The 19,217-nt window shown below is 37.9% G+C and overlaps 1 protein-coding gene across 7 annotated transcripts in view; it reads right to left on the bottom strand.

Annotated features, from left to right (window-relative positions):
• Window positions 1-19,217, bottom strand: part of col16a1 (collagen, type XVI, alpha 1) — a 97,333-nt gene that overhangs the window by 62,176 nt on the left and 15,940 nt on the right. For all 7 annotated transcript variants that reach the window (XM_031896915.1, XM_031896916.1, XM_031896918.1 and 4 more), the window contains exons 9-19: window positions 15,207-15,251; window positions 12,577-12,612; window positions 11,337-11,363; window positions 6,291-6,353; window positions 5,492-5,533; window positions 5,277-5,321; window positions 2,125-2,169; window positions 1,935-1,997; window positions 1,749-1,793; window positions 1,056-1,151; window positions 842-880 (exon numbers count right to left, since the gene is read on the bottom strand). In XM_031896915.1, coding sequence (XP_031752775.1) covers window positions 842-880; window positions 1,056-1,151; window positions 1,749-1,793; window positions 1,935-1,997; window positions 2,125-2,169; window positions 5,277-5,321; window positions 5,492-5,533; window positions 6,291-6,353; window positions 11,337-11,363; window positions 12,577-12,612; window positions 15,207-15,251 — 546 coding nt within the window. The remainder of the gene's footprint in view (window positions 1-841; window positions 881-1,055; window positions 1,152-1,748; window positions 1,794-1,934; window positions 1,998-2,124; window positions 2,170-5,276; window positions 5,322-5,491; window positions 5,534-6,290; window positions 6,354-11,336; window positions 11,364-12,576; window positions 12,613-15,206; window positions 15,252-19,217) is intronic.

Below are 19,217 nucleotides of genomic sequence, written 5' to 3'. Positions count from 1 at the left end.
ATTTTTTACTGTGAAACGACCGATTCCCGAACGATCCGGTACTATCGTTAAGTTATTGTATAGTTGATGGTGTGCAAACGATCGACCCGACATTATCGTCCCCAAAATCGATCGGCCAGGTTTAAAAATTTTAGTCGTTTAACGATAAAATCTGCCAGTTGGTGTGAGTGTAAGACATTTGTCTTCGAATGATTGTTCTCTGCGCATGTCATGATTGCCAGCAGCGGAAGTCAACGAACATAAACCGAACAACGCGAACGTGCATAAACGTTCGGTCTTTGCAAAACTTAATGGCTCGTATACGAAAACGTTTGGATCTGTAATAAAACTTTTTTTATACTCAGCGAAGAAGAATGTTACATCACTTCATGTTACATCACTTCCTGTTTCCTGTAAATACCGCTTCCGCCACAACATTGTAATGTACGATCGTACGTATTTTACGATAATGATACAATGAAATCTTTTGCAAATTATTGTTGCCCGTGGATGGCATATCGTACGGAAACCCGATCGCCATACGATCGTTTGTCGATATAATCGTTCGTCGCACAACGAGTGAAATCGCCTCGTGTATGGGGACCTTTAGTCATAGATTTTTGCACAGTAGTGGGTTTACAGAGCTGTAGGATAAGTATACAGCTTGGATAGAAGTTGCTATGTCTCTCAGCCTACAGCACACTTTCATGTACATGCAGAGAGGTGTTTAACTGGAGAAACTGCATACATAGTCAATTAAACAAAAAGCCACAGAAACATCGTTTGGACAAAACAAAAAATATTCCTATAGTGTATAGTCCTTTTTATGTTTTTCCCTATTAAAACATTAAAAAACCTATACCTTTTCTCCAGGAGGGCCAGGTGGGCCACCAGGATCACCCTATTAATAAAGAAGAGATAGTATCAAACCTAGTGGTAAATATTTATTGATATAACTGAGATCAAGGGGGCAGCAGGGTGAAGGAAAGTAAATTTGGAAAACAATAATTTCCTACTTCTATGGTTATGTATAGACAATATATTTGTTCAAAACATAGTAAACTATTTGTTCTTACAGGTTTTCCTGGCAGCCCAGTTCCTGGAGGTCCTGGTTTTCCTGGAGGACCTGGTTCTCCTGCAAGACCTTCTGGACCAACAATGCCAGTCGCTCCCTAAAAAAAACAACAAGCCACATAAGAGTGAAAGCAGTTAGAAATGAGTAGCAATAGAAATTATTTCAGTAGCATTAGGTACATGTACAACCCAATATTTACACTGACTAACTATTTTTAATTCATGACATACCTTATCCACTGGTGGCAGTAGTGTTTCAACAACAAATGAAGGTTTGCCGTTTAGCAGTACTGATGTAAAAGGCTGCACCATTTTGTCCTACTATACCTGTTATTCCAAAGCCACAGAAGCTTTGGAATACCACCACTGTTATAGGTCCTGTTGCACCACTATTGCATTACAGAGTCACTCTCTTCCTTCTTGCAATGATGTAATTTAGGCTTAGCTAGTGCAAAGCCCAGGCAGTTGCCCCTGCTTGGAACCCCATAAAGACAGCTGTTCATACTGTACAACTACAAAAATAACCAGCTGACTTTAATATAATCATTGTATAAATGCAAATCATATACATTATCCATGTGAAAAGCAATGGTATATATATATATATATATATATATATATATATATATAGATAGATACTTTTAACTTTGAGGGACCACATGATAACGGCTTTCCATAGTCAATCCCAATCTCACCTTTTGCCCTTTAGGTCCCATCACACAGATTTCTCCAGGCCTTCCCTGTAAAAGAAAGTCAAGACAAAAGAATGGTTATATGTCTATAAGAGATCACTGGATATTGTACTGGTAGGTTGTAGAGAGAGTAAAATGATGGATGGGGCAGTTGTCAGGTAAAGAGAAGCCAATGCTGTTGATGCTTACATCTCGTCCTGGTAATCCAACTGATCCTTTCAATCCTAAATCTCCCCTTTCACCTTTTTGTCCCTAGAAAAGCAGTTTATAGGGTGTGAATGTGGTGGTTACATGTAAATCTGACATACTGTATTATATACAGTTTTAAATTCTGCCCCCCCAATACAAGCTATTTATTCTACCCACAGCTAGCACTTACCTTCTCTCCATCTTGTCCTGATGGTCCTTCGTATCCTCTAGGACCCTGTAGAAAGGTATGAAATTGTATTCATTGACCAATATAAATATTATTTAATGGCGTTATCTATTCACCTAAAACCTTTTTTTAAGAATATTCTAAGCAGCTTGCAAATATGCATTATTAAACATATTAACATTGTTTGTATTTGCTATTGTGCTTTGTCTGTTGGTCCCATTCTGTTCTCATCCCTACAGGCAAAAAACAATGTAGCAGAAGCCAGACCAGGGGGAGAAGTGAGTGCAGAGAATAGAGAGATATAGAATACTACTTTCAGTAGCAATTACATTTACAAATAACTTGAAACCAGTGAAATATTTAATTAATGTATGTTGAAAAGTTATGCAGAATTTCTTTTTCTGTCATTGTGCAAATATTATTATATTATTGTTACTATTATCACATATTTCTAAAGCAAATATTCTGTGGCTGTACGATAGATGGGTGCACACCTCAAAAAACAAACAAATTCATACAAATACTGACTTATATGGGAATTAAATAGGGCCCTGCTCATTAGAGCTTTTAGAAGTGCACCAAATTCAGAATTCAACTTGGCATTTGACCTTATTGAAAGATTTCACTGCATTCAGTATTCCATTCTGTATTCCATAGAGTTCTGAGGCATGAGCTGACTGTGGGCATACTGATGTTCATGTTTATTACAATGGAAAGCAAATAGTGATAATTGTCATTAAAGTATAACATTTCCTTAAAATTCAGTCCTCCTAGAATTCTGATAAAATACTCACAATACCCTTTACTTACAGTACATTTGGAGATTTGTTTTTCCCTTTTGATAAATACAGGTATGGGACCTATTATCCAGAATGCTTGGGATGTGGGGTTTTCAGTAATTTCCATAATTTGGAACTTTATATTTTAAGTTTAGTAAAAAAACATTTCAACGTTAAATAAACCCAATAGGTTTTTTTTTTTCTTTCAACAAAGATCCAGTACGCCTTAGTTGGGATCAAGTACAGGGTACTGTTTTATTATTACAGAGAAAAATGAAATTATTTTTGAAAATGTGAATCATTTGATTATAATGGAGTCTATGGAAGATGGCCTTCCCATAATTCGGTATTTTCTGGATAACAGGTTTCCGGATAACAGGTCCCATACCTGCATAACCCTAAGGGGCCCATTTACTAACGTGCATATCTCTTTTATATTAATTACTTGAAAACTTACTTGAAAAAATGTTGATTTTATTTAGTGAAAAAAAGACAAAACCACACCATCGAAAAGCTGCCAGGGTCATGTAGAAGTCAGTTCGTTCATGATTTTCCCATTTTAATAAATGGAAGACATCTGTGGTTTTATTGGAAATAAGGTTTTTTGTGGTTTCAAAAAACTCTAACCCCCATATGTTGCTAGTGCATAAGAATTGATAATGAATAAGGAATATGCATCTACTGTACATTATGCATCTAAATGTTCATAAGATTGGACCAGTGTGGTTAGTGGAGTACTGCAGGGGTCAGTCCTTGGTCCTTTGCTTTTTAACTTGTTTATTAATGACCTGGAGGAGGGCATAGAGAGTACTGTATCTATTTTTGCTGATGACACTATATTGTGCAAAACTATTCCATGCAAGTTCCATGCAGGATGCTGCCGCTTTGCAGAGCGATTTGACAAAATTGGAAAACTGGGCAGCAAACTGGAAAATGAGGTTTAATGTTGACAAGTGCAAAGTTATGCACTTTGGTAGAAATAATATAAACGCAAACTATCTACTGAATGGTAGTGTGTTGGGGGTTTCCTTAATGGAGAAGGATCTAGGGGTTTTTGTAGATAACAAGTTGTCTAATTCCAGGCAGTGTCATTCTGTGGCTACTAAAGCAAAGAAAGTGCTGTCTTGTATAAAAAAGGGCATTGACTCAAGGGATGAAAACATAATTTTGCCTCTAAGTTTTTGAACAAGCATAATATCCAAGGCTATTGTGATACTAATATCTACAGTTAGTATTAGTGGTTGTATATATAGTTTATGTATGTGAGTGTATAAATTGGTAAGTATAGGTTGTACGTGCTGGGTTTACTTGGATGGGTTGATGTAACTATAAGAGAAAATGTTCATAGAGAATATGGAGAGCATGTTTGACACAGGGAGGCCTATTTATCAGCATTCTGATTTTAGGGGGGGGTTATGTAATAAAAGGTACTAAGTTTGCCCAGTAGCAATAACCCATAGCAACCAATAATATGTTTGCTTTTAAATAGGTGACCAGTAAATTCTACCTCCTGATTGGTTGCTATGGGTTACTGCTTCTGGGCAAATTTAGTGCCTTTTATTACATAAACCCCTACATACCCCCCCCCCCCTAAAATCAGAATGCTGATAAATAGGCCTGCCTGTGTAAAACATGCTCTCCATATTCTCTATGAAAATTTTCTCTTACGAACATTTAGATGCATAATGTAGATGCATATTCCTTATTCATTATCAATTCTAATGCACTAGCAACATAAAGCAGTTAAGATGAATACATACCATTCTGGGCACCGTTAACATCAAGCAAGGGAGAGGGCATAAGATGAAAGTATTATCAATCTTTTAAATGACACATGCCCTGTTTTACCCCTATGTCTGCAATTCAAATTTAATTTTTTTCTTAATATATGCAGTGGGTTTAAAAAGCTAATTGCAGCAATTTAGATGTCACATCTTTAGCATTGGGCACAAACAATGAAATTATTATTCTATTTAAATAAAGGGCAGAATTACTTCCCATGCAATTCTGTAGAAGCTATACAAGGGGTTTCCTTTTAATAGCAGTTAACGCATTAGGCTAGTTTCTAATAGAATCCAAAGAGACACTATCACTTTTTTAGCTGCTGTTTTTCTTGCTGGAGAGGAGGTGTTTGCTTGGGCCTGCAAGCATACAGCAGTTATGTCTCTCTTTCATTTTCTTTGCTATATACTCATTTGGGTCAAAGTGTGACCTTAAGAAATCAATGGAGACAGCTCACTTATGGAGATACTTCATTGTGTAACAATGTTGTTCTATAAATATTTACCCCCAAACATGTGAGATAGCAAATTACTGGCCACTGGCAGGATGACTCCTGAAAAATACAGGTTAGTTCACATGCCACATTATTATTACCTCTTGCCCACGTTCTCCCTTTTCTCCCTTTGTACCCTCAGCACACTGTAAAAAAAGGTAGAAAGGTTTAGGTATATACATGAAAATATTTGCACCTGATGAATATGGTTCTTCCCAGAAGGAAGAATGGAGTGACTTCTTTAAAAACAGTTTAATCCAAATATAAAAGTTGTGTACTATACCTGCACAGGGAGTTTGGTGGGAAGTATATTTACCTGTAATGGTCCTTGAGCTGATGTCCGAACACAGTCTGCCCCCTATCATTAGAAGAGAAGAGACAGAGTAGCACAGTTTTGCTATAGTTATTTGTATTATCAATGTTCTTTGTGGTGCTTTACGATTTATGAAGATAAATGCTGTATATCAAGGGTAACTGAGTGAAATGTTGCATCTGCCGCTAACAATACTATAATGTAGATGCAAAACTTGAGGCCCATTTTAAAAAGTAACTTTAGGAGATATAAATGAAAAACAGACCAACAGACCAACCCACCCATGTATAAAGCCAAATGTAATTAAAAACGGGGCTACAACCCCAGGGGCGCCGCACCCCACAAAGTGTCCTCACCAGCCACGTCACCCACCCCATGCTGGGGCCCCCGCCACCCGCCCAAGGTCCTCCCCTGAGCGATTGTAAATGAAACACGTTAGGGGAGGACATCGGCGGCCAGGGAAAGCAGCAACAGGGATTGGGTCTGGGCCCCCAGGGGTCCACCAGTGCCTGGGCCCACTGGGTTTTTTCCCAGTGTCCTGGCGGCCCAGTCCGACCCTGTGTGAGATGTAGGGCTCATTTGCATTACATGTAATTTGGTCATACCAGATTAAGATTAGGGTCATCTGACTTGGATGGAAAAACAACCCACTGAATATGTATAAATCTAGATGTTAATCATATGTCTTAACTGTACAGCGTCCATAAGAACTCAGGTCTTTCAGTAAAAGTGTGCTGTATCTCAGATCTAATTTACATGGTAATACTGTAAATAAGATGCACGACACTTCAGTAACTCTTACCCTCTCTCCTTTCTCTCCTTTTGGTCCATAAGTTCCAGACTGCCCTCTTTCCCCTTTCAAACCCTAAAACACATACAACGCAAATTAGTGATCATTAAATGTATTCAATAAAAATGTTGTCACCATATTAGTTACATAGAATAACATGGGTTTTGGTTACTCTAAACTCCTGGACCACAGTTCATAGTATGATCTGAAATATATTACGAAAAGTAATGGCATGCTGAAAGTATTAGCCCTGAAAGTAGTATTTTATATTAGTTATGTACTATTTAGTTTACTATATTAGATTAGATTCTATTGCATATTGAGCAAAATCCTATATGACAGTAATCTATGGGAGTACTTTTAGTAAATGGAAGGTTATTAACATGTTAAAAAAATCTTCAATGTTACATTAACCAAACAGACCAGAGGAATTAATGTGCTACTACAGCAGAATATTATTAATACTGTTCAACCTTGTTTTATCCTTTGCTGCATGAACTAATTTACATCTTTTATATCCTGAAATCCAGTGACTCATAAATAACATTCCTAAGGCACAATAGCTGGGACTGTACCTCCTAGCTATGCATCTAAAAGCCCAGATACAATTAGTGTAGTTTGCTTGTCTTTGTCTTGTAGAGCTCAGGCATGATAATTTGATTAAAGATTCATTGATTTCACAACATAAGAACATCTGACGATAGCTGCAGCTATTGATATATTTAAAGTTTAAAACATTTTTAACAACCCCTTTCCCTAGTTATGTTTTAGTGAGCTATTATAAAACAATATGTTCAGTGTAAACATCTAGGAATGGCTACAAAGTCTTAGGCTGATGTCCCACGAAGAGAGTTAGTCGCTTGTGATTGATCTCTGCTACCACGAGCGACTAACAGCTCCGCAAAGCCTTTCCATCCGCAACAATAGTAGTCGCTGGTGGAAAGGCCGACGAAATCGGTTCGGCTTTCCGAATCGCACAATAAACCTCCCTGAGTAGTGGCTTACCCACCCTGCTTCCTAGGTCTGTACCCAGATGCAGATAAGATAAGGTGACTGCCCAGAGTGCATTCATTGTAATCTGCCACTGCCCCTGCTAGCTTCTTTTAACAGGATTCTTGTAAAGGGGAGGTACTAAACAGAAGACTACTAAAAAAGTATCTGCCTCACCTTCTTAGAACTAATTAGAAATAATTATACTGGTTTGGGATCTGTTATCCAGAATGCTCAGGATTAGGGTTAAGGGATGATTCCATAATTTGGATCACCATACTCTAAGGGGCCCATTTACTAACCCACGAACGGGCCGAATGCGTCCGATTGCGTTTTTTTCGTAATGATCGGTATTTTGCGATTTTTTCGGAAAATTGTCGCGACTTTTTCGTTACCAATACGATTTGCGCGAAAAAACGTGAGTTTTTCGTAGCCATTCCGAAAGTTGTGCAAAATCGCGATTTTTTTCGACTTTTCGCGCAAGTTTTAACGCTACAAAAAAGGCGCGACTTTTCGCGCAAGTTTTAACGCTATGAAAAAATCGGCAGATTTTGCGCAACTTTCGGAATGGCTACGAAAAACTCGCGTTTTTTCGCGCAAATCGTATTGGTAACGAAAAAGTCGCGATAATTTCCGAAAAGTCGTAAAGTCGCCGAAAAAATCGCAAAAAATACGAAAAAGTCGCAAAATTTTCGTTTTCCAATCGGAATTTTTCCAATTTGGATTCGAATTCCTGTCTTAGTAAATCAGCCCCTAAGTATGATAAAAAAAATAATTTTAACATTAAAAAAAGCCAATAGGATTGTTTTGCACCAATAAGAATTTATTATATCTTAGTTTGGGATCAAGTAGACACTGATAATGAATTAAGTAGGCACTGTTTTATTATTACAGAGGAAAAGGAAATCATTTTTAAAAATTAGGATTATTTGTTTAAAATGGAGTCTATGGGAGACGGGTTTACTGTAAATTGGCATCAACAAAAGCACTGGCACTCAGAGCTGCAAATGGGACAAGCCCTTTAAAAAAGGTGCAATACTGTAAATTGGGGCTTTCTGGATAATGGATCCCATACCTGTATATTTACATTTGAATGTTTAATTTCTATTAGATATATATAGAGGGCAAATATTTAAATAAGTTATAATAGAATTGTATTGGTCCTTTTTAAGTAAATGGAAACACATATTCTGCCACTGTTATTTTCGAGTATAGTTATTATTGTAAACAAACTGTGATCCTCCTCTACCAATATTTTAATTATTATTGCATGAACTGAAGGAATTTCCATTTCAGAACAATAACAGCAGTCTGCCTTTGTATTTTGAATGTGTGCCTGTTGTTTATTTAATATACTACCTGCTGATCTCAGAAACTTCATGGACTGTATTTATGGATTTATTTAGTATACATCCTTCATAGAAAAAGTACAACATTTAGCTGTTAAACCTCTGCTGATTCTATTTTACCATAGGAAAATAAAAACACTAAGGGGCTGATTTACTAAGACACGATTTCGAATCCGAATTGGAAAAATTCCGATTGGAAACGAACATTTTGCGACTTTTTCGTATTTTTTGCGTTTTTTTCGGCGTCTTTACGATTTTTGCGTAAAAACGCGAGTTTTTCGGCGTCTTTACGATTTTTGCGTAAAAACGCGAGTTTTTCGGTGTCTTTACGAAAGTTGCGCAAAGTCGCAATTTTTTCGTAGCGTTAACACTTGCGCGCAAAGTCGCGCCTTTTTCGCAGCGTTAAAACTTAAAAGGCGCGACGTTTCGCGCAAGTTTTAACGCTACGAAAAAATCGCGACTTTGCGCAACTTTCTTACAGACGCCGAAAAACTCGCGTTTTTACGCAACTTTCGTAAAGACGCTGAAAAAATCGCAAAATTACCGATCATTACGAAAAAAACGCAATCAGACGCATTCGGCCCGTTCATGGGTTAGTAAATGTGCCCCTAAGGCTAAAGTCCCATGGAACAAGTTAGTCATCTGAGATAGATCTTTGCTACCAGGGATGACTAACTGCTCCAAAATGCCTTTCCATCAGCAACAATAGGAATTGTTGGTGGAAAAGCCTACACATCATGTTTTCCAAAGTTGCACAAAGTTGCCTGCAGGAGGAAACTGTGTGACTATTAGGGGCCTATTTATTATACTGTGTAAAATTAAATTTGCTGAAAAAACAGTGTAAAAAGCTGCGTAAAATAAATGGAGGCGCCAGATTTTACACTGTTATTTTATGTAAGTTCCAGCGGAAGAAAAACCACGTTACACCGATTTTATACAATTTTTTATGCAGTGAAGCCTGGCAATGTGTGGTAAATTTTGTCGCCCCTTCCGTGCCTCCAAAGATGCCCCAGAAGTTCCCCGTCTTGTTTTCTGCTGATTCACTGCACATGCTCTGTGCTTCTGTCACTTATCTGAGCTTAGGGGCCGACTCACAATATACTGTATATAGAAACTATAAATGTCACAATATAAGGCTAATTAGTAATTATACAAATAATTTCTACATGACAGCACAGAAACCAATGCAATAAGCATCCAAATTTAATAATCATCCCTGTAGCATCAGCTTATATGACAGACAAACCTTGTTTTTTGCTTTTCAACAGCTGCACAGAGCATGAGAGCAGAGCATTGAGCATGTGAGTGTCCCAGACACTTTCCAAGATGGTGACCCCCTTTGACAAGTTTGAAGTCCAGGATCATTGCTGCTATAGGGTTACTGAAACTTTAGGCTTGTGCATAAGTTTAGTATATAAAATATGGAATTTGTAGTCATATTAATTTTTAGGGATTAGTCCTCCTTTAAGTCATTGGTCTGACAACAACACCATAAAGATATTTATATCTACAATGTATTTTTTTTTTTTAATAAAAGAATAAACAACTGTATGTGAACCTTGGAAACCCTGCGTGGTGGGATCACTAGGTCCCATTGCATTGTGCTGAATAAAATTTTTATCCATCTGATAAACCAACTGGTGCGAATTTTAATTGTGCATTACTTTCATAATTCTAAGTTGTCTATATTAGGATTACTATTTTGTCCACCCCATACTAATATAAATATGTTGGCGTTATATAAGGTATAAGGAGTACATGCACTAATGTGGCATCATGCAGAGATATGCACATAAACTTGCATATGTGCAGCTGGAATCTGTACCCCCTTCCCTAGGAGTTTTAAGCAACACTACATATGGCAGTAAGCAATCGTACACATTGACACAAATCAGATAGCCTTAACTTGTTTTGAAATGAAAAACTGGGGATAAAAATAAAAAGGCTTTTATAGGGGCATATTAAGTACAAGGACAACAGCCAAGTGATATTTACTGTAAGGTGAAGGTAAAATTCCAAATACTACAATCATACAAACAATCTGAATATTTTTTGTAAGTAAAATGTAAAATATTGACCATGAAACTCACACGCTCAAGTTGTTTAAGTCTCAATTCAGTTCATTTGGTTTGATCACTGAGATCCTTTGTTCAGGACACAATTGTGCTTGGACATTTTGATACATTTGTTTTAAAATGCTAGACGGGGGGATTGCTCCCTTTGTGGTGATGGTGTTAAAATGACACCCTCACCTGATTCTTTATGCATGAAAGTGTTGCCAGAGCCTGCAGTAAGAACCCTGGAATGACTGCTACCTTTCCAGGTTCCCCGGCATAAATAGAATTGTATAGCGCAGCTCTTCAGAACAGATTGGGCAGGTGCAATAGCACTTGGCACTAACATACATAAGGGCAGGTAATATGTTTAGTTAGTGTACATTTTTGTGCATTAGTGTGCATTGTTGCGCATTCACAATTGGCAATGCAGTTGTACATGGTGTATACAATCTAGCATACAAAATGTAGCATACAAATGTCTTGTACTTCTCACTAACGTCTTTGTACTTCTCACTATGCATTGCTGCTACTAATATAAAGCCTAAGGGACACATTTTCTAATATAAATATGATGATATCTTCCTGGAATATACTAGTAGCTTTGAGGTTAGACTAGAAATTACACACACACACACACACACACATATATCTCAGACACTTACCCTGGGGCCAGGAGGTCCCACTGTGACCTGTCAGAAGACAGAGAGAGAATTATTTTTCCAAGTACAGTGTAGGTATGAGTTGTTAACTGTTTCTTTATATGAATATGTCACGTATACAGTCTGCCAAAACAATGCTATCTGCTGTAATAGAGAGGGGAACTTTATCTCTCCTGTTCAGACATGATCTCCTCTAATGAAATCAGATCATTAGTTAAACCACTGACTGATCTGCCTTTGCTGCAGATCCAATGTATTCATCAGTCATTAATAATGTGCTACCAGGAGATGTCTGGAGCGTTTTTAGAACAGTTTGCCTTAGGGGATAGGAATGAAGAAATTACCCTAAATTTAGAGAACTGATAAACTGCCTGCCCGTGCCTGCATCACACTGTATAATTTGTACTGCACAGCACCTCAGTACACCTGGTAAAAAGTCGCTTGTGCTTTATTTCTGATATTCTCCCTACCCTTATTACAGCAGCAGAGCTATTTATAGCATGAAACCTTTCATTCCCCATCTAAGAAGTTATTTTGGGCAGGCTTGTTACGCACATATAGATCATCATCTCACAATCTCATATTGTCACTTGACTATACAAGTCTGAGCCAGTTCCAAGTCCTCTATTTTTCTTTATTCTAAAATATATTCTACAGATTTTGCAGAACTTCAACTTCCACAATTACTGAGCCCCTCAATTCAATTTTCAGTAAATGTCACACGAGCATGATAAATTTCTCCCTATATGTCATATTTATTAACGTTCTTATTTTTTCCTCAACTTAAACCTTTTAGCTCAAAAAATTGTGTATTTAAATAATTACTCTAAAACCACCACTCTAATACAAAATGGTGGCATCTGAATGCTGGCGGTCCACATGGAGCTACAAAATAGTCAATCACAATCCTTATTTGGCAACCCCCTAGGAACTTAATTAGAGGCCCAGGGGGATTATTCTTTAATGTGGGATCTTATACAACAAAGCCTGCAGCAACCCCTTGTGAGGCAGAGCCCATTTTGATACTTTTACCTCTGTACTGTGAGTAGACATCTGTTTTAACTATTAATTCATCATTAAAAGCTTTAAAGCAGGATTGTATCTTTTGAAAATTGATCCTTAACATCGTGTAATCATATTATTGGTGATACGCTATGGGAGTTCTCCCTTGTGTGCTCTCTCTCTTTTTTTAAGCACTTCCTGGTTGGTGTGTATGATGCTGAGGATCATTAGATATACTCACATTTCTCTCAGGGAGCTGGAAGGCGCATGATGCACACTGTAGAAGAATCAAATACAATGGACATAGTTAAGTGGAACTTGATTTTAGGGAGCCTACAAATAAATGTGCTTTAACCAACTCTTTGGGGCTGATTTACTAATCCACGAATCTGAATGGGAAAAATTCGGATTGGAAAACGAACATTGTGCGACTTTTTCGGATATTTTGGCGACTTTTTCTTAGCCGTTATGACTTGCGCGAATTGTCGCAACTTTTTCATAGCCATTAAAAATTTCATGAATTGTCACGACTTTTTCATAGCCATTACAAATTTTGTGAATTGTCGCGACTTTTTCATAGTCATTATGACTTTCGTGAATTGTCGCGACTTTTTCATAGCCATTACGACTTTCGCAAATTGTCGCGACTTTTTCGTATTGAGCGCTCAAAAAAGTCGCAAAATACCGATCATTACGAAAAAAACGCATTGGGACGCTTTTCGGACGTTCGTGGATTAGTAAATGTGCCCCTTTGTGTAAGTGTCATGGCTCAATGGTCAGTCTACAGCAACACTGTGCTAAATGGGCTTTTGCTTAGAGGTATAGTGGGCTTTGAAAAACACACACAGTAAAGGTACATACCACTAGATATAGTAATGGGGAGCAGTTTATAACTGGAAATGCCTTTAACCCAAGGTATGTGTTTGGTTACATCACTGGGGTGAAAGAATAAAATGGAAGACCACATGAGTAGCATAAGTTACTGAAAAACCCAAGAAACAAATACACTGTCTGCACAAGCAGGCACCCAGACAAATGTCATAACTGAACAAACGAACCCTTCTGCTATATTTCTGTCAAAGACATTTTAATGGTAATTGTTATCCAACATCCCAATATTTATATTTTTAACAATTAGTGGGCCTGTAAAATGGAGCGTGGCCAGTTTACTGGTGCTTTTCTGTATCAGTAAAAGAATCTCTTAAAAATGTATTCATTATTTGGTCTCATGGTTGACTGTGACATCCATTTTAAAGGTAATCTATTATGTGCTTCTTGCATGTAAATATTGTTAATGTTTATATCTAATTTAATGTATTTAAAAGTTGGCATTTGTGTATTATTTAAAAAAAACCTCTATATTGTTTTCGAATATGGACCGATTCCTTGCACAGGAATGCACAGCACTCTGTAAATGTCTGGAGGCACGTAAACAGCTTTAATACTAGACAGGCTGTATGAGTCAGCTTTGACTTATTGCAGCCTTCCCTCAGCAAAACATTTGACCTAACCCTGAAGTGCCCAGCAGCACAGAGAAATACGGGTATTACTTCTAACATTCAGCACTTAAATACTTTAAGTCAATTGTTCTGATAGAGGTAGGATGATATCACTTGCAATGCCCAATGCCGGAATTTGCTGGCATGAAGGTGTGTCTCTTTCCTACTTGAAACTTCCAGATAACATATCCCATGCCTGTACTTATAGGTGAAGAAATTGCTAAGTAATATACATGAACTAGAATAACCATAACCCCAACTACTGAAAGGGGCCTACACCCAGAAATTGGTTTGCATAATGGAAAATGCAATTTAAAGCAATTTTATCAGAAATGTATCAAAATTTATCAAAAATGTTCAATAGTTATAAAATAGTTTGAAAATGTAATTGCAACTGAAAGAAGTATCTGTTTATCCCTTTCTGTTATTTGGGTCTGATTAAATGTCAGAGAATATAGTGGTTATCTTCCAAGTCTATTAATTAGCTGGATTCTGCTATATTGTATCAAAAGTCAGAAGCAGTGGTGCAGAAAATGTAAACAACCAGCCAGAAACTGCTTTCAACAGCCATTACATTTGCAAATAAACTTAAAACCAAAGAAAATATTAAGGGGCAGATTTATTAAAATATGAGATTCAAGCTACCAGCAGAAAAATTCACCCACTTTCTATTCATTCCTACAGTATTTTTAGAAGTTTATTTATCAATAGGTGAAAGTTAGAGCTCACCATTTGAAAAAATACACTACTAAAAAAACCTGAATAAATAGAAAGTGGGTGATATTTTCTGTGGTGGGCTCGAATCCCACGTTGACATGAATGCCCCCAATTTTGATGTGAGTGCGCCCAATTTAGACTCGGCCGCAACAAATTTTTCCATGTGCGACAAATTTTTCCATGCGCAATTAATTTTTCGCAAAATGCGGAAATTCACTGTGAATCCATGCCTGGCAAAAAAATTTGTTCATCACTACAGGCAACTTTGCATGACTTTGGAATACCTAAGAGACTCATAGGTCTTTGTTGCCGGTTGAAAGGCATTTCAAAGAGTCACCAGCAGTAGCAGAGATCTATTGCAGGTGACTAATTTCTTTTTTGGAGCTAAGGAAGTAGGGTTATCTCCAATGTAATAACTAAAACGACAACAACATATGATGACAGTTTGACAGCCAATAGTAATATGTCATGTATCCATCTTACACAACAGTGACTATTTGGGTTATTCTAACATGAAAGAGTAATAAACACAAAGCAGTGACAAAATTAAAACACACACAATATCCCACCACCCCACTTTAAAGACCTGTTGTGGAAATATAAATATTATAATGGATAAAGAAAGTCTTATTTCCAATTGCCTCTAAAAACTCACCTCTGCAGGCAACTCAATAGGCATTCCAGAAGACACTTTTCCACCCTAGAAATAAAAAAGTAATCATGTATCATTGCAAAACAGAGCCCCCACCTATCTGTACCAAGTATACAGAGGTTAATGGCAGAACAAGGATCTTCTAAGGAACATAAAGTTATCTCTACATATGGCTGCACTTGGCTTCTCACAGCAAATGCAAGAAGGTAGGGCTTTATTAAATGGGACAGGTAATTGAGTCAGGATTGACAATGGGTTGTGATATTCAAATGGATGTTGCAAAGAAAAGATTTTCATATGTGAACTACAACTGTTTGTACAATGCATTGTTTTAGAAAAGGCAGTGTAGTTTGTAGCTGAAGAATATTAACAGTGGCCAAAGCAGTTAGTTGCCGGTAAAGGATAGTTTCACTTCTGGGCATTATGTAATTCTTGTTTCTTCTGGCAAAGTTAAAATGGTATTATATGTTCATTTCTTTGTTATATTCCAGCTTAGTTAGGAAATGAGATCTGCCCACACACTAAGAACAAAATGTCCATTCTTCTCTTATGTTCCTGGAAGCCTACTCAAACATCAGGAGTAGGACATTTCCTCTCCTTGCTTTGGCTCTGGAAAGCTTTTTTCCACTTTTTGTTTCCCTACTTCATACTCCCAGCCAAGAACTCGAGTGGAAAAAATGATACTACAGCTCACAGTATATGAATAGAGTGTATTCTGGAGAGGTAGACATTGGTCTTTCCATTCTCACACTATAAAAGACTTCTTCAGGTCATTTTTTCTGGTTCAATTTGATGTCCCAATTCACACAGCCAAATTAAATAACTAAATGTGTATTTATAGCAGAGCTACAAGCACTGTAAATGTGTATATTTTCTAAAGAACATTATGCATATATAAAGGGGCAAGAAAAATACAGTAATTTCTCACTTTACAGTGTAAAAGTGCAAAAGATATTTGCTTTTATATGTATTACTAATTGTTAATTAGTTGCTAGAGATAACAGACGCCCAAAGGCCAAACAGCTCCCCCACCCTGCACCCAGTCCCCAGTTCACCCCCAAAATCTATAATTTAGCGCAAACTGTTTTCTCTGATGAAAGTCACAGCTGATATCCTAAACACTCTAACACAAGTTTTGGTTAAAAATTTGTATTGCACTATACAGTGCTTATACTATAGAACAGTGCTGTCCAACTTCTGTTGTACCGAGGGCCGGAATTTTTCCGACCTACGTGGTGGAGGGCCGATAATGGAAGCCAGTTTTGACCACTCCCCTTTTTGAAACCGCACCCACTTGAAACCACACCCATGTTATCACATGACCATACCCATATTAATGGTTGTAGTACAGCAAAAACCTGCCATACTCTGCCTGCCCTACCCTGCCTGTGTGTGCCATACTCTGCCTTCCCTACCCTGCCTGTGTGTGCCATACTCTGCCTTCCCTACCCTGCCTGTGTGTGCCATACTCTGCCTTCCCTACCCTGCCTGTGTGCCATACTTGGCTGGTTTGTGCAATACTTGGCCTGTGTGTGCCATACTCTGCCTGCCCTACCCTGCCTGTGTGTGCCATACTCTGCCTGCCCTACCCTGCCTGTGTGTGCCATACTCTGCCTTCCCTACCCTGCCTGTGTGTGCCATACTCTGCCTTCCCTACCCTGCCTGTGTGTGCCATACTCTGCCTTCCCTACCCTGCCTGTGTGCCATACTTGGCTGGTTTGTGCAATACTTGGCCTGTGTGTGCCATACTCTGCCTTCCCCTACCCTGTGTGTGCCATACTCTGCCTTCCCTAACTGTGTTTGCCATTCTTGGCTGGTTTGTGCCATACTTGGCCTGTGTGTGCCATACTCTGCCTGTGTTTGCCATACTCTGCCTTCCCTACCCTGCCTGTGTGTGCCATACTCTGCTTGCCCTATGATGCCTGTGTGTATGGCACACACAGGCAGCCTACAGTGACACAATGCTGGCACTGCTCCTACTGTCTGCACAATAACTATATATTAAAAAACTTTTTAATTGCAGTACCACCTCAGTATATGTTCTTTTTGTAGTGTGCAGGGATTATTTGTGGGTTTCTACTGCTCCTGAGGTGTGAACAGGGGAACAATGGGGGTGATTACAGCCTGAGCCTGAGGTGTGAACACTGCAGGGGGTGTTCAATGCAGAGATTAAAAGGTGTGAACAACACAGGGAATTACATATTTAAACAATACAGCCTGATTACAGCCTGAATCTGAGGTGAGAACCATGCAGGGGGGGGGCAGTTAATCACAGTACTGATACCATTTAAAGCTTACACAAGAGTAAGCCATCAAAGCAGCCAGACAGGTGGGGGGCCACACAGAGGGGGGTCGCGGGCCGCATAACATTGTAGCTATGCTGGATAGCCTTCCTCAGGGACTATATAATAACTTATATATATAGAACATAACTCCTTACTAACCCTCCCCAGTGCTGAATTGTGCCAAAATTACAAATAAAGGATAATATAATAATATTAATGATAAAAACCCACTTGGTTACCATAACAAAAACAAGTAAAATATAACACAATTGCTATATTACATAAAAACGAAAGTCTTGCTATTATTGTCCGCACATTATTTTACTTGTGCACAGGCCAAATGTTTTTTTCCTTTGGGGGAGTGCTGAGGTTCTATTTGTTTTACATATGTACAGAATTATATATATATATATATTTGAAAAAGGGAAACATTTTATTTGCGTTATAGCCCAAAGTTTAGTTACAAGCAGTTATCTTTCTCAATGGAGAAAGGGGATAAATGGCTTATGCCTGCATAAGTCTGGGCATCTTTGGCATCACATAATTTATTTTGTACTCTGTGCTGGATCTTACAAAGAGTAACAAAATAATGATTTGATGCCTTCCCGCAGCTAGGGGAATACTAGTAGTAAAATGTACAATACTGAGAGAAAATCACATTCACATTCAAAGCACACATCACTAGCCATTAGTCTATAAACACTGACATTGAAAAATATCTAACTTTTGATATTTTTAAAATAAAACTAATTACCACCCCACTTTTATCCTGACCAAAGATGCGAAAATCAGGAAGCAGCCCCCACAACTGCAAACAGGATTAGAATTACAGAAAGTCTTGTGTGCTCTCATGTTATCGTACTCATAGCCTGGGAGCTAGCTAAGTATATAAAATGCAATTCCAATATAGTATTCTACTTTACAAAATGCCTGCAATAGATCTTTTAACACTAGCTAAGTCAATTTTAGACATAGCAAAATATAGATTTCCTTGTTTAGATGGGAGTATAAATCCAAGGGAACAAAGGAGATGCCAAGGCAAGTCAACACCATAATCTGGCAGTAAGAGTCAGAAAAAGTAGCAGGAGTCATGCAGGGAAAAAATCCTATCCTAAACAACAAGTACCAAAATGCATTTTTACTTTTTAACCTGACTTTTGTCTGCCTGGTATATTTTCAGAAATTTTTAGCAAAATGGAAACCAGCGTTTGAAATAATTTATGGAAAATATGAACATTAGAAGATTCAGTGCAGAGTGAAATGATGATTTTCTTTATAACATTTTCTTCTTCATCACATAGAAGAGTCTGAAAGTAAGGATGGATATTGTTTGCTGTCACACATCACCAGCCATTTATTAATTATGTTTAGATTAGTTGGCGCTTATTTTAACCCTCCTAGTAAAATCCTGAGCAGTGCCTAATGCACTAATGCAGCAGTATTCTCCATACGTTCAGTTTAAAGATTTTTAGATTTTTGTAACACGGATTCCCCGAGAAAGATTACGACCCCCTTCCCTAATCGTTCATATTTTTATAGGACCTTGCCTTGCTTATGCAGCTACAGAGCACTTCAAATCACAGTAGTGTTAAATCATGCTCGTATTTCTAGGACTGCAATGCTGCCAGGAATCTTTTACTCGCCTTTCCCCCTTCCTTGAATCCTTTCCTTCGCTTGCCAGATTCTTCCACTCGTTGCTTAGCAGAGTAAGTCCTGCTTGCTCAGCAGA

The sequence above is a fragment of the Xenopus tropicalis genome, chromosome 2 (genome assembly GCF_000004195.4).
Source record: "Xenopus tropicalis strain Nigerian chromosome 2, UCB_Xtro_10.0, whole genome shotgun sequence".
Lineage (NCBI taxonomy): Eukaryota > Metazoa > Chordata > Amphibia > Anura > Pipidae > Xenopus > Xenopus tropicalis.
Note: the sequence above shows the minus strand (reverse complement) of the source record. Positions and strands in the feature narration are given on the sequence as shown.